The sequence below is a fragment of the Desmodus rotundus genome, chromosome 11 (assembly GCF_022682495.2).
Source record: "Desmodus rotundus isolate HL8 chromosome 11, HLdesRot8A.1, whole genome shotgun sequence".
Classification (NCBI taxonomy): domain Eukaryota; kingdom Metazoa; phylum Chordata; class Mammalia; order Chiroptera; family Phyllostomidae; genus Desmodus; species Desmodus rotundus.
In genome coordinates this window covers 56264459-56280619 of record NC_071397.1, presented here as the reverse complement: position 1 = coordinate 56280619, position 16161 = coordinate 56264459, and the positions used below count along the sequence as shown (strand labels likewise).

The following is a 16161-nucleotide window of genomic DNA, read 5'->3' as shown; positions in this document are numbered from 1 at the left end:
AGTAGAACTTTGACATACCCCAAGGCTCAGAGAATGCATACCCCCCAAATTTTAATGCATCAGTGCCAGAAGACATATACAATAATATACATATAAATACATATACACTCACAGAATGTATTACTTAAAGGGAAAAAATATAATATCCACTGATCGGAAAACACATAAATAAATTATATTAAGTACAGTCAATAAATATAGAGAGCAGTGAAAAACAATGAAAAAGAATTATCAGAAAAAACACAAATATTCATAACATAATTTTAAGTTCAAAAAGAAGTGTCAGAAGGCACCCTAGAGTATTATGTTTATTCTCGCTATATAGTCTTCTGTCTCTGGAAATTCCCATTTCCACTGTGTATTATATGGAGATAAGTAGAGGGAAGGGAGGACACAAGGAAATTGCTGAAAAACTTGAAATGCAGAGAATGAGAGGTGAAAATAAGAGTAAATGAGGTGAAAATAAGGAAGCAGAAAAAGAGAAAGCAGGAGCTTTTGCTCAGAGACAGCAGTTTCAGAGGCTGATGCCTGGAAGTGAAGACGTGTTCCTGTGGCAGTGAAGGCAGAGTGTGGCTAGACACGCAGGCTACTAAACAGCCTTAGAGCAAAGGGAGCTCAGTACAGTTATCAGGTCACTATTTTAGATCACATACATTATTGTTGTTCTGCTTCTAAAAGACTTATTTTCTATCAACCTTATTTCACAGTCTATTTAAGAGCTTGCCTAAGAACTCTTAAGAATTTTCTATGGCTTAGTTTACTTTGTCAATGGACTAAGCAGTGGGAGTTGCATGTTCTGTGACAAGCTGAGCACTCCAGTGTTCAGTAGGGAGCTGCCAAAAAGTCACATATTATATCTGCATACTTTAAAACTGGTATGCAATCCTGCTTGGGTAGGAGAAAATGAAGCATTCGATTGGTCTATTCATTCTGGAACCCCACCTGGACACAACATTTGCAGCAGAGGCCTGCTTTTCCTTTTTATTCTTTTGGATCTCTGTTAAACAGAGATCAGGAATGACATTCATGGATGCTCACAAGAAATGGCATCACATGTGATCAAGACTTCTAAGGCCAACATCAACCACATTAGACTCTCTGAATGAGCCCCTTATGCTATAGGATGGTGAGGTCCAAGTAATGTATGGACCTATCTGTGTTACTCAGAGTAGTGGTGCGAAGATTAAGACAAGAAACCCCCTCTGTTTGGATTTAGTTACTGAAGGTTCCAGAAGTGAAGCACCCAACCAACTTTAGTACAACATGGTGGCAGTGTTGCAGGAATATAAGACCCAGATGTCAGCTTGACTCCCAGGGGCAGTACTGGCCTAGGCTGCCAGGAAATGCTTTTCCCAGGTACTCTTCAAATTTACAATGTGAATATTAATTTTCTTCTGGTTGCTGAGGTTGGTATAATGTAATCATGCTCCTGCAGCAAGGAATTTGGGGACATCCTCATTTTCCATTTTTATGATATTAATGCTACAGACATTAACTGAGGTTAAGGCTCTATGGACCCCTCTCTGGGTAACATGGAAAAAATATTAAGTCCTATTTCTCTGGCTGCACATTCACCCTCCCTTACAAACCTACCCTCCTTACCCCACAATTAAAGTTTAAAGATAGTCACAGTGTTGTCCTAGACCCACATCTCTTTTTACTTGATACTCTTTACTGGGGTGATCTTGTATAAATTCCCTACTTCAATTACTAGTTCCATGACATAGGTACTCTAGACTCTAACTCTAACTCTCACAATATGTAAATAATTGCTTAAAAAGAAAATTCCACTGGGGTGTTTCACAGATATCTATAGCTGAGTGAAAAACAAAACTAAAGGCATTCTCTGTCGCACAATTCTAAAAATCCCTTCCAGTTTCTTCTATTTCTTATTTGAATAGATCACAGCATCAGTTGGGAAAGCCCTAAATCTGCCCCAGGTTTGCATAGCATTGCTATTTCTCACAAAACAAGTTTTTGTTTCCTTCCAGCCTCAACCCCCTACAACACTTGTAGCCTCTTAAAGTAGGTCAGGACAGCGTGACCAGGTCCTGCCAAAGGGCCCTGAAGGTGATCTAGAGGAAGGTCTCCCGAGAGAACTGAAAGAGTGAAGCAATCCAGATTATGGATTCCCACAGAGAGGACACGAGCCATGGAGGGACATTCAAAAATCTCCTGACAGAATTTTTATGAGTAAGAAATAAACCTTCGTTCTGATAAGCCATTGAGATGTTATTGTTTGTGACTGCGACCAAGAATAGCTGCTAAGAACATTGGAACCATTCTATCTAACTTTGACACCTGTAAGACTTTAAAAAATTCACTGAAGTTCTCTTGTCAGTAGTTTCCTTGTTCATAAATGATATTAGCGTTAGCTTCATCAGGTTGTTCAGAAAATTGGAGGAGGTTATTCATATAAAGCACTAGTTGTAAACTATGGCATAACAATTGTTAGTAACCTGTACACTTATTATTGAATTCACCATGAAACTATGTGAATTTCTAGCTACTAAAAATCATTTGAAAAGGTTTTTCCATTCATTTATCACTGCTACCATTGAGATTAATCTAAACTAATATAATATATTACCCAGACTACTTAGTGATATAGCTTCTTCACTAATCTCCCTATATCCAATCTGGTGCCTATTTAAACCATGCTCCAAATTGAAGTCTGAGTGGTCTTCACAAAATGTAGATCTTATCCAACAATCTTGCTTCTGCTTAAGAGATTTAAATGATTTTCCATTGCTCTTTGGATAAATATCAAATCATTAGAGCACTCACATTACTTTGCTAAGGTCAGGCTCTCAGCTGTATTTTAAATGCTTCTGTACTACATATCCCTATATTTTCTTCGTGCTTCATCAAAAATGATTGTCTGTCAGTTCCTCAAGTATATGCCAGTCTCCCTCCTATCACAGGACTCTTGTAGGTCCTTTGTCACAGGCTTGTGAAACTTTCTCTCCCTGCATTCATATTTCAGGGCAACTACCACTTCCTCAGGGAAGTTTACCCCAATCTTATAGAGTGAAAAAGGCTCTTTTATTATAGGCTCTCATAAAACCTTTACTTCCTTTACTTCCCATCATTGTGTGAGACTCAAGTGTATTTCTTTTTGATAAACTTCTGGACAAGGGATAAAGATTTGAGATTTGACTGTTTGACATAAATTCAACAATCATGCTCTCAGTGATCCAGGGTCAATTGTTAAGTCACAGCTTACTTCCACCCTGAAGAAAATCAAGAAACATAAACAAAACAAACAAACAACAACAAAAAATAAAAAACAAGCAGCACTAGTAGAATATTTTCTGGCACCTATGTGAGAACAAAGAGGAAAAAATCAACATAGATGGGAATAGTACAGGTCAGAGAACAACATAGGTAAAATTATAGTGTCCTGTTTGCATATAATGGAACGTTGCTACTGAAATAAGATGGCAGTAATGAACTAACGCATAGTTTACATCTCAGTTTATGTTCTCCAAACCCAGAAGACTCTTACCCTGTGCTAAGGTTTGAAGCTAATAGAAGTTATGTATTCCTGGGAAGAAGACACAAACCAATAATACAGGCATACCTCGAAGATAATTGGGTTTAGTTCAAGACCACTTGAATAATGCAAATATTGCGATAAAATGAGTCACACACATTATTTGGCTTCCCAGTGTACATAACAGTTATGTTTATTTACATCATATAGTAGTCTATTAAGTGTGCCATCAGCATTATGTCTAAAAAAACCAATGTACCTACCTTAATTAAAAATATTTTATTCTAAAAAATCTAACCATTGTCTGAGCTTTCGGGGCGTTGTTCTCTTTTTGCTGAGGGAGGGTCCTGCCTTGATGATGAAATCTACTGAGTGACCGGGGTGGTGGCTGCTGGAGATTGGGGTGGCTGTGCTTATTATGTAAAATAGACAATGAAGCTTGCCGCACCAATTGACTATTCCTTTCATGCACAGTTTCTCTGTAGCATGTGATGCTATTTAATAGCATTTTACCCGCACAATTTCTTTTAAAATTGGAGCCAATTCTCTAAAACCTTGCCATTGCTTTATCAACTAGTTTGCATGAAATTCTGAATTCTTTATCATCCTTTCAAAAATCTTCACAGCATCTTCATGCTGTATAGCAACTCCTCAACTGTTAAAAGATTTATCATGAGATTGTAGAAATTTGGTCACATCTTCAGACTTTATTTCTAATTCCAGTTCTCTACCTATTTACATCACATCTGCAGTTACTTCCTTTTCTGCTACCTTGAGCCCCCCAAAATCAACCATGAGGGCTGGAATACACTTCTTCCAAACTCCTGCTAATGCTGATAATTTGACCTCTTCCCATGAATCATGAATGTTCTTAATGCCATCTAGAATGGCAAATCCTTTCCATAAGGTTCACAATTTATGTTGCTCAGATCCATCAGAAGAATCACTATCATTGGCAGCTATAGCCTTACAAAATGTATTTCTTAAATAATGACTTGAAAATCAAAATTAAGCTTTGACCCATGGGCTGCAGAATGGATGTTGTGTTAACAGTCATGAAAACCACGTTAATCTTGTTGTACCTTTCCATCTGAGCTCTTGGGTGACCAGGAGCATTGCCAATGAGCAGTATTATTTTGAAAGGAATCTTTTTTTTTTTTTTTCTGAGCATGAAGTCTCAGTAGTGGGCTTGAAATATTCAGCAAACCATGTTGTAAATAGATGGACTATAACCCAGGCTGTGTTGTACCATTTGTAGAACACAGGCAGAGTAGGCTTAGCATAATTCTTAAGAGTAGGTGAGCATTGATTTTTGGAATGGTAAGTAAGCATTGAATTCAACTTAAATTCTCCAGCTACACCAGCCCATTACAAAAAAAAGGCATCCTCTTCTTTGGAGCTTGGAAGCCATGCATTGACTTCTCTTTAGCTATGAACGTGCTAGTTGGCATTTTCTTCCCATAAAAGGCTGTTTCATCTACCTTGAATATCTACTGCTTAGGGCAGCAACCTTCATTAATTATCTCAGCTAGATCTCCTATGTAACTTGCTGCAGCCTCTACCTCAGCACTTGCTCTTCACCTTGCACTTTTGTGTTATAGAGACAGCTTCTTTCCTTAAGCCTCATGAACCAACCTCTGCTAACTTCTAACTTTTCTCCTGCAGCCTCCTCGCCTTTCTCCACCTTTGTAGAATTGAGGAGGGGTAGGGCCTTGTTCTAGACTAGGCTTTGTCTTAAGGGAATTTTGAGGCTCATTTGATTTTCTATCCAGACCACTAAAACTTTCGCCATATCAGCAATAAGGCTGTTTCACTTTCTTATCACTCATGTGATCAGTGGAGCAGCACTTTTAATTTCCTTCATAAACTTTTACTTTGCATTCACAACTTGGCCAGCAGTGTGGTGCAAGAGGCCTCCTTTCATTTCTGTCTGGTTCAGCTTTCAACATGCCTTCCTCACTAAGCTTAATCCTTTCTAGCATTATTTAAAGTGAGGAATGTGTGACTCTTGAACATTTAGAGGTCATTGTAGGGTTATTAATTGATGTAATTTTAATAGCATTTGTCTCAGGGGACAGGGAGGCCTAAGAAGAAAGAGAGAGATGGGGGACGGCTGGTCAGCGGAGCAGTCAGGGCACACACCGCATTTATTAAACTTGCTGTCTGGTGTGGGAGTGGCGTACGGCAACCAGTAACAGTTACAGCAGTAATATCAAAATCATTTATCACAGATCCCCATACATATAATAAAAAGCATGAAATATTGTAATAATTACAAAAATGTGACACAGAAATGTGACGTGAACAAATATTGTTGGAGAAATGGCAGTGATTGACTTGCTCAACACAGGGTTGCCACAACCTCCATTCGTAAAAACATAATATCTGAGAAGCGCAAGAAAGCGGAGCACGATGAAACAAGGTGTGCCTGTCTCTTTATACCCATAAAAGCTTCTCTGTGCATGTTTCATAAATACAATCAAGTTTTCATATTTTTAACTATTAAACTGTACTGCTTGAGATCTAGTGAATAAATTCTCCTCACTCATCATAATGTAACTGAAAGGGGAACTTCTTATGACAGCATTTTTCAGTGTGTATTTATATATTTAGCCTATTTGATTAAGGTCGGCCTCCTCTCTAGACTCTGTACTCTCACAGCAAGCTCCATGTCTGTGTTTGATCAGCATTGCACACCCAGCATCTAACACAAAGCTTGGTTCATAATGTGGATTCACAAATTTTTTAATATAAATAACTGGGTGCACACTTAATTAATTAAAGACAGTAAGGCACAGAGTAGCAGGCCAATTCTAAGCAATATGTCCAGGTTTTTAAAGAATGAGAGTATCTTGGCAATCAAAATTATGGTTAAAGAAAGGTATGTCTTTATCTATAATGTAAATAAAAATATTCTGGAGAGCAAAGAAATTGACAACTGTTTCTACTTTTTTTTGTTTCAAGACAAATAGTGTCCTTAACTTCAATGTCTCTGGTTATATTTTGTTTGCTTTTTACCTGGGGTGGGGTGAAGGGATGGGGGAAAAGGCATACAACTGTAATTAAATAACAATAAATAAATTAAAAAAAAAAAAGACAAATAGTGTCATAAAGGAAAATTCAGGTTTTCATTAGGGAAAGAGATAAAGAAAATATAAAAGGAACAATAAGAGATGAGAGAATGTGGTTTAAAGGTGACAGAGAGAACAATAGTGGTAGATGGCACACAAGTGGAAAATGAGCAAAATAGGGGGGTTAACAGACACACAGAGACAGAGAACAAATGGATGGTGGCCACGGGGAAGAGGCGTGGGGGAATTACTGAAAAAGGTAAAGAGAACAGAGGTACAAACCTCCACTTATATATAAAAAAAAGTGTAAGTCATGAAAATTCAATATTACAACATAAGGAAAATAGTCAATATTATCATAAAAAGTTTGTAAGGTGAGAGGTGGTTACTAGATTTATTGTGGTGATCTCAATTTAAGGAATATAAATGTTGAATCAGTATGTTGTACATTTAAAATATAATATAGTCAACTGTACTTTAATATACAAAAGTAAAAAAAAAAGGTTAACAGAACAAGGCAGGATTTAGTAGTATGCTGGAGAGGCTGCAAAATACCAGGGATGAAAGAAATTGCAATTTGCTTACCCATACTTTATACATTTTCCCTGGTAAGAGAACCCCTACCTTTTATCTGATATATGGCTGCCTGAGTTATAGCCTACATTTTCTATCCTACCTAACAGCTAAGCGTGGGCATATCACAAAGTCTAACGGAAGTAATGTGCAACTTGAGGTGCGTATCCTTAGAAAGAAGGTGCAAGACCTTTTTTTCTTTCCTTTTGTCCTTCTTCTTGGTACAGATATGAATACAATGGCTGGAGCTATAGCAGCTATCTTGAACCATATGAAAACATTATATTAAAAGCTGAGATATAAGGTAATGTTAAAATATTTTAAAATATTATAGAAGGAGCATATGTAGTATGTTTTTTATTTCTCCATTTAACTTACGAATTTTGACTAAGATTAGTGGAATATATAATTTTACATTGTTCAATGTATTTATAATTATTAGATATTAAACTCTACAGATTGACCTCAGAGTTAATTAAGGCAATTGAGAGTTTTATATTTTTGAAGTATCTTGTTATAGAAATCTATAGTGGAAATGTCAGAAAACAGAAACTGTCCTTTGTAAAAAGGCAGGGACATATTTTTTTCAAATTTTTAAAAATTATATTTATAATAAATGAAAAAGGAAGGTACACTGTAAAACAATACATTAAAGAGGATATTAAAATCTTACAGTTCAGCATGATTCACTAAGAAAGCACTTCTTATCTACACTATAACACATGTTTCTTGAGCTTTATAAAATAGAAATTGGAATGTTTTGAATCAGACCTCAGCCCCTTAGTGTATAAATGACCTTGGCTTCCAAATTTAGCATTATTTGATAGATACTAAAATATAAATCTTCCCCATTCCAGAAATATTCTTTGGCTCCATTTTGTAAAATTAATTTTGATTATGAAAGTATCTTCTTGACATATAGAGTCAGAAAAATTATTTGGTAACAAGAAAAATTTGGCAATATTAAATTCTTTGCAATTATAAGAGCAAGGTCTGTTCTATCTTCATTTTATCTGAACCACAGTAGTTTTAGTTTTTATTTGCTTCTTATACTAGATTTCAGTGTAATATTTTCTTTAAAGAAAGGGCTCTTTAAATATTTAAAGAGTAAAGAATCAAATGCTTATATCAAATTTTGCTTCCTACTCAACCATAAAAATTACAGCAAGAGAGTTTTTTTAAATATATAACAATCCGATAATAAGGAGAACAAGAGAAATGAAAATTTCAACAGTATTTTTGTTTGGAGAAATCATTTGAACAAATGAAAGTTAACTAAAAAGACTCTAAAAAGATAGAATTCCAAGTGGGCCGTGTGAGAAGCTGAGAATGAACCAAAGTACTTACATCACAAAGGTACAAGAATCAGCTGAACAATGTACATTCATAATTAGCAGTACAGGATGGAGAATACAAGGACTTAATAACTGTGGTTTGAAAATAGTGGACTCCTATATTCTCTTTCCTCATTTTTACTCCTGGGAGCCTGTTCTCTACCAACTCAGCAAATGATAAGGAAGTGTTATCAAAAAAGAAAGAAAAGAAGTCCAGACTAAAGGATACTGGGTCCAGGTAAAACACTGAGTATTAAATTCAAAAACGGGGTGATTAAATGAAACACTATGCAGCAGAAGGATAGAAGGAGCTTATACCTTTTGTAACAGCATGGATGGTACTAGAGAGCATTATGCTAAGTGAAGTAAGCCAGGTGATGAAAGAAAAATACCACATGACTCACCTATAAGTGGAACCTAATCAACAAAACAAACAAGTGAGCAAAATATAACCAGAAACATTGAAATAAACAACAAACTGACTAACCAGAGGGGAGGGGTGGGAGGATAATGGGGAAACAAAGGGGAGGGTCATCAAGGAACATGTATAAAGGACTCATGAATAGAGACAACAGTGGAGGGGCATAGGATTGAATGTGGGATGTGGGGGGGTGACGGTGGGTGGCATAGGAGAGAGTGGTGAATGGAAAATGGGGACAACTACAGTTGAACAATAGTAAAAAAATAAAATTAAAAAAAAATTAGCCTTGGCTGGTATGACTCAGTGGATTGAGTTCTAGACTGTGAAGAAAGTGGTCACTGGTTTGATTTCCAGTCAGAGCACATGCTTGGGTTGCTGGCCAGGTCCCCAGTAGGGGGCACGCAAGAGGCAACCATACTTTGATATTTCTCTCCCTCCCTTTCTTCCTCCCTACCCCTCTCTCTAAAAATAAGTAAACAAAATCTTTAAAAAATAATTAAACCACAATTAAATAAAATAAAGTTAAAATAAAATAAAATAAAACAGGTTGATTAAGTGATCTTAGTCACTCTGAATGCAGAATGCATTGATTTCAAGGTCTCTTAACACATGATTACCAGAACATTGGCAGTCAGATCCTTAATCTCCAGGCAAGAAATTTAAAATTCTTTCTCAGGGAATCTAGAAAGCCGAAGAAAAAAAATCCAAAGATGGTGGTATTTAGACAAATTCATCAACAAATAGCCCATCTATGATGAACAGGCTATGCTGCTGTAAACCTCAAATTAGATAAATATTCTTCCCCTACGTTGCTGTGAATATACAGCTTTCAAATAAGATTTCTGCCCCCCTTTTCTTAATAATTAACATGATGCTAACAATTAACAAACATATGAAAAAAAGCTGACATGGATGCTACAAATCCAAGCAAGCAGAGAAAAAATACAACTGGGAGGAAACTGATGTCTTTTCAGGAAGAAAGGAATGCCATAAGAATACTATTAATGACTTCAAAGGTGTAAGAGGAGATACTACAGACATAAAACAAGATCCCATAGAAATTAAAACAGAAAAACCAAGATGGCGGCGTAGGTAGACACACTGCGCCTCCTCGCACAACCAGAACTGACAGAAATTCGAAGGGCAAGGAAGTCCGACACCAAGTAGATAAAAAAGAAACATACATCCAGACCTGTAGGAGGGGTGGAGATGGGCACCGGGGTGGAGAGGACTCCTGTAGCCCTGGCGGGACCAAGACTGGTGGCGTGTGGGATGAACGGGGCAGGCAGTCTGACCACTAGCAGACCCTGCGTCCCTACAGTTTTGCACAGATAAACCTAGAGGGCCAGACTCAGAGTGGCAGAGAGCAGGGCAGGCAGAGCAGCGGGTAGCACCCGGTGGCCCCACACTCCCGCACAGATAAACCGGGATGAATGGCGGGGAGCGAAGCAGACCGCCCAACCCAGGGCTCCAGCGCGGGGAAATAAAGCCTCCAACCTCTGACTGAAAATACCCGTGGGGGTTGGGGCGGTAGCAGGAGAGACTCCCAGCCTCACAGGAGAGGTTGTTGGAGAGACCCACAGGGGCCTGGAGTGTGCACAAGCCCACCCACTTGGGAACCAGCACCAGAAGGGCCCAAGTTGATTGTGGGTAGCAGAGGGAGTGACTGAGATCCGGCAGAGAGTAGAGCGGGTGCCATTGCTCCCTCTTGGCCCCTCCCCCACATGCAGCGTCAGAGCGCACCGACCAGCCTTACCCCACCCCAGTGAACACCTAGGGCTCCGCCCCTTTATGTAACAGGCGTGCCAAGACCAAAAAAAAAAAAAAGAAAAAAAAAATGGCCCAAAGGAAAGAACAGATCAAAGCTCCAGAAAAAAATGCAACTAAGCAATGAAGAGATAGCCAACCTATCAGATGCACAGTTCAAAACACTGGTAATCAGGAAGCTCACCCTATTAGTTGAATTTGAGCAATGAAAAAATGAAGGCTATGCTAAGAGAAACAAAGGAAAATGTACAGGGAACCAATAGTGATGGGAAGGAAACTGGGACTCAAATCAATGCTGTGGACCAGAAGGAAGAAAGAAACATCCAGCCAAAAAAAATGAAGAAACAAGAATTTGGAAAAATGAGGAAAGGCTTAGGAACCTCCAGGACATCTTGAAACGTTCCAACCTCCGAATTATAGGGGTGCCAGAAGGAGAAGAGGAAGAACAAAAAATTGAAAACTTATTTGAACAAATAATGAAGGAGAACTTCCCTAATCTGGCAAAGGAAATAGACTTCCAGAAAGTCCAGGAAGCTCAGAGAGTCCCAAGGAAGCTGGACCCAAGGAGGAACACACCAAGGCACATCATAATTACATTCCCCAAGATTAAGCAGAAGGAGAGAATCTTAGAAGCAGCAAGAGAAAAGGACACAGTTACCTACAAAGGAGTTCCCATAAGACTGTCAGCTGATTTCTCAAAAGAGACCTTACAGGCAAGAAGGGGCTGGCAAGAAGTATTCAAAGTCATGAAAGGCAAGGACCTACATCCAAGATTACTCTATCCAGCAAAGCTATCATTTAGAATGGAAGGGCAGATAAAGTGCTTCTCAGATAAGGTCAAGTTAAAGGAGTTCATCATCACCAAGCCCTTACTATATGAAATGTTAAAGGGATTTATCTAAGAAAAAGAAGATAGAAAATATGAACTGTAAAAATGACAGCAAACTCACAGTTGTTAACAACAACACCTACAACAAAAACAAAAGCAAACTAAGCAACAACTAGAACAGGAACAGAACCACAGAAATGGAGATCACATGGAGGGTTATCAATAGGGGAGCAGGAGGGGGAGAAAGGTGGGAAAGGTACAGAGAATAAGTAGCATAAATGATAGGTGGAAAGTAGACAGGGGGAGGGTAACAATAGTATAGGAAATGTAGAAGCCAAAGAACTTATAAGTATGACCCATGGACATGAACTATAGGGGGGGAATGTGGGATGGAGGGGGTGGGCAGGATGGAGTTGAGTGAAGGGGGGGAAATGGGACAACTGTAATAACATAATCAATAAATATATCAAAAAAAAAGAAATTAAAACAATAGTCAGAAATGGACCACTCAGTATATTATGTGAAAGATAATATATAAATGAGAGACTGGGAAGCAAAGGTTATATAGACTCCACAGTTTAAGAACTCCAATGTTAAGGTAAGAGTAGCTGTTAGAGAAAGCAGAGAAAAGAAATCGTCAAAAAATTAGGCCAGAATGTTGTCTCCAAACTGAAGAACAACATTAACCAAATTAAAAATTTCAGCAACATCCAGCACAATGGATGAAAGTAGATTAGGTAAAAAAAAAAGAAACCTAAGAAAGAATTTTGACAGAAAACTCACATTCAAAGAATCAGAGATCTGAATGACTTCAGGTTTGTCCACAGAAGACGGGAAGTAAGAAAACAATGAAAGAATATCTTCAAATTTACCTGAGAAAATTATTTTCAACTTATTCTATACTGAGCAAAATTAATATTTTATGAGAGCAGAATAAAAGCATTTTTAGACTGCTAAACTACTTTAAAATAGTTAGTATTTAGTACATAAATTTATTCCATTAGAAAAAGAAACTTTTTTCTAAAAATATGAGTCTCAAAATATTTGAGACAATATAATTAATAAAATATCATTATGCATGTTCCATATTTGTAAAATAGAATATATCCCCTTAGTGGTTACCATAGTGGTGGCTAGAATAATTTAATTGTAAATATATGAATATATCTCCTCAGTATTTTCATAGTTGTTAGTGTTACTTAACTGTGATATATATGTATATAAATCCTTGGTGTTTTCATCTGGTCAGGGTTTTCTAGTTTTGTATATATGAATACATCCCAGTAGTGTTCCATTCTGGTTAGAATTATTTATTTGGGAATGTGTTTCCCTATTGATTACCCGGAGTCATCAGGTTATGTTGTTGATTAGAATAGTTGTTCTCTCCCTCTCCTTTTATAATTTGAGAATTACACTAGAGACTAAAGCTTACTCCAATATACTGTCTTCCTAGAGCGAGAAGAGAAACTGATTAAATTTACTTCAAAAATAATCTAGATTTTATTAAAATTAAGAATAGTGTCTCCTGTATGTATAATCACCTTATGAGTAGTTAAAATATCTGTTTTGGTAATAATATAGAAACATTTTAGAAAATGGATAAAATTAAATCATATATATTATTTGTATGTTCAAAATTATCTTCATAGTTAAAATACAGCAGGTATTTTAAAACTTTTCAATTTTTTAAATTTAATACTTCAAATGATTGTTAAATTTTATCAAAAATCTGAATTATTTCCTGACTACTCAAAAATAATTGTCATTTTCTGCCTGTTATTGAGGTTATTTAATTTAATAAACAATTAAAATTAAAAAGTGCTTTAAAATTTGATTAGAATCTGATTGATAAAAATCTTAATATTTTTTAAAATCTGAACATTTTTTATGAAATGTAATTTGTTGTTATTTACTTCTAAAATGCTAAGATTTTTAGCAGTGAATTGTATAACTCCATAAAATTGCATTTTAGGACAAAGTTATCATTGAAATATTAACTTTAATTTAAAATTCTCCAGGCACTAGAAATTTTGAAAACCCTTAGACATTTAATTTCTAATTTAATTAGATATTATCAATTTGATTATGAAACATTTGTGAATTTAAAGAAATACTTTGCAGAACTCTTTTTTGGTCAAGTGTTCTAGTGAAAAATGGGTACTTTTTTGCTTAGTAAACTATGTTATAAGTTGTGATATAAGTATAAAAGGTTTGTTAGCCTGTTAACATCTAAGCCACACACATTATTACTAATTGTGGAAACTGAGCCAATCACTTCCTCTCCCTTTGCTTAATTATATTGACTTATCAATGCACAAGGAGGCCTTAAACTGGACATCAGTTCAACTTCAAATATAATAGCATCAATCAATATCCAGTCTCACTTAACCCTACGAACATCGCCAATATCTAGTGATGGAAGCAGTACGGTGATGACTGTTGCCTCGAGACCTACTATCTTCCTCATTTAAACTTCTCTAAGCTTAAAGATTACAACCTACATCTGAGTAGCTCATCATTTGAGCTTTTTTCTTCTTTTCCCCAAGTGGTTTGGGATGCAGCCACCCTTGATGACTGAGAGATATTCAGGAAGTGCATTCCCTTATTGCAATGAGCATATTGTGTATCCATTTATACATATAAAAGAAACATAAAAGTCAAAGATGAAAGTAAAGTGGACATAATTTTAATGATTTTTTTTCAATTTTGTGCATCGGATTCAAACAGCAAACTGTGTGCACTCAACTGTCATCACAATGTTGGCAAGAGGTCTGTGTCTTTTAGCATTTTACACACAATTGTTCATTACAGAATGTCATCAGCCTCGTGGGAACCAGGGGTGTGGCATGGTAAGCAGTGGTGGTAGTGCACCTAACTTTTACATTATCTAACTTGAAAATATTTCTCTTCTATGATTCCTTTTTTTCTTGATAAAAATAGTTTTCACCAAACGTTGGTGGTGCACACGCACTACCATTCATGCTTGACATCACACCCCTGACAGAAACACATGTTCTTATTTTGTTGATAAAAAGTATTACAAAAATTTCCATACAAAAACTATTTTCATAGAAATCTTGCATTTCCACAAATAAACCTGAACATTTTTTTGAAAAAAAAAAACTGCTCAAGAATTTTGTTCATTTAACATTGTGACTGTATTGATAAATGCAGTCCATTTCAAAGTTCTCTGCACATACTTTTCTACAAGTGACCAGTCCCCTTTTCCTTTCACCGAGATCTACCCAGGCTCCATCAAGTTTATTTATAGCAGGAACTAGGGTTTGAATGAACATTTCTGAACATTAAAATGAAAGCTTCTGTCTTCCACATAACTATCAATACCTAGCCTTTTTTTTAATAACATAAGACAAAGATTGCAAACTATTATTTTTTTAAATTCAGAATCTCTGAACCAGCTGTTGCTTTTTATTCTTGGTATGGGGTTGGGACAGGTGGGTTGGGGTGAGAGAGTAGGTAAATAGGTAGGAATCTCGTAGAGTTACATGTTAAATCTCCTGCAGATGAATTTAAGAAAAACATTATTGCCTTGGTAATTGACATTTCTACCTCAATCAGTGACACAAACTGTGAAAAAAAGAAAGGAAAACACTGATGAAGATATGCTTTATGTTCCACTTGCCATAAAATTCAGATTTGTTTTGTGTTACATTTTTCACATCCTATAAACACATATTGTCTATTCAGATGATTGCTGAACTGAGTTGTTGGGGGCTAGTAACATCTCCACCTCTATAATCTGGATGTTCAGAAGACTTCACTGTTTCTTGTAACACTACAGTTTTTTGCTGATTCCAAGTATTTTTATTCTTACTGACTTTTTTACTGGTTACCTTTGGGGCATGTATATTCCATCTCTGGCAACAGTTGGACTTCAAAAGGAACCTGTAATTTCTTACTGGACTGCATTTGAAACCAGCCACAAAATGCACATATAACACTCACTCTGAAGAAGGGAGGAACCCATGATAAACAGTATAACCCCGTGTAACTTGGTTGATCCATGATGCTTGTAAGTCAAGTCTGATCATTGCAACTGCTTAGATCACAGAGTCTCTAGTTCATAGACACAGCGGCATGAGGTAACTCATTTTATTTTGCACAGGTTGCATATTTCCACAGGAAACATTCTCGCTAAATTGTTTGGAAAAAAGACGACAGTTTGTGCTTGGGTGTTTGACCTCCCAGCTTTATGCCATGGTTTCTTTACCTGGCAACCTTCTGTCGTTAAATGTGTGCATGTTGATAACTTCTTCTGTTTTCACAATAACTGGGGCCTGTGGCTTGTGTTTTAACCGACGCTGACACTTCAGGGACATCCTCAGTTCTTCTACCATGGCGCTACAGAAGGACCTCTACAGAATAACACAGAAAATGAAACATTACAAAACAGATAGACTGCAACCATCCAGAAACACTACTGAAATCATTCTCAACAGACATGTCAACGTAACAGCCTTGAAGTTTTGAAAAATGTCAATACAAAGGTTATAACAAATTGTTACACTAGTAATATACAACACATGATAATTAAAATATTTTATCAAAGTGGACTAGTTTAAAGAAAATCTCCACTTGATAATGAAATGAATTTCCAACTAGGTATGCATATATTTCTTATAGCTTGAATAAGATTTTCAGATGTAAAA

General features: G+C 36.6%; 1 protein-coding gene across 2 annotated transcripts in view; it reads right to left on the bottom strand.

Moving 5' to 3' along the window:
* Positions 1–14172: 14172 nt before the first annotated feature.
* GRIK2 (glutamate ionotropic receptor kainate type subunit 2) overlaps positions 14173–16161 on the bottom strand; it is a 598702-nt gene continuing 596713 nt past the window's right edge. Inside the window, exon 16 of one of the 2 annotated variants that reach the window (XM_024551764.4) lies at positions 14173–15867. In XM_024551764.4, coding sequence (XP_024407532.1) covers positions 15703–15867 — 165 coding nt within the window. In that variant the 3' untranslated portion in view covers positions 14173–15702. The remainder of the gene's footprint in view (positions 15868–16161) is intronic. The other variant, XM_053914034.2, reaches the window with a different exon arrangement.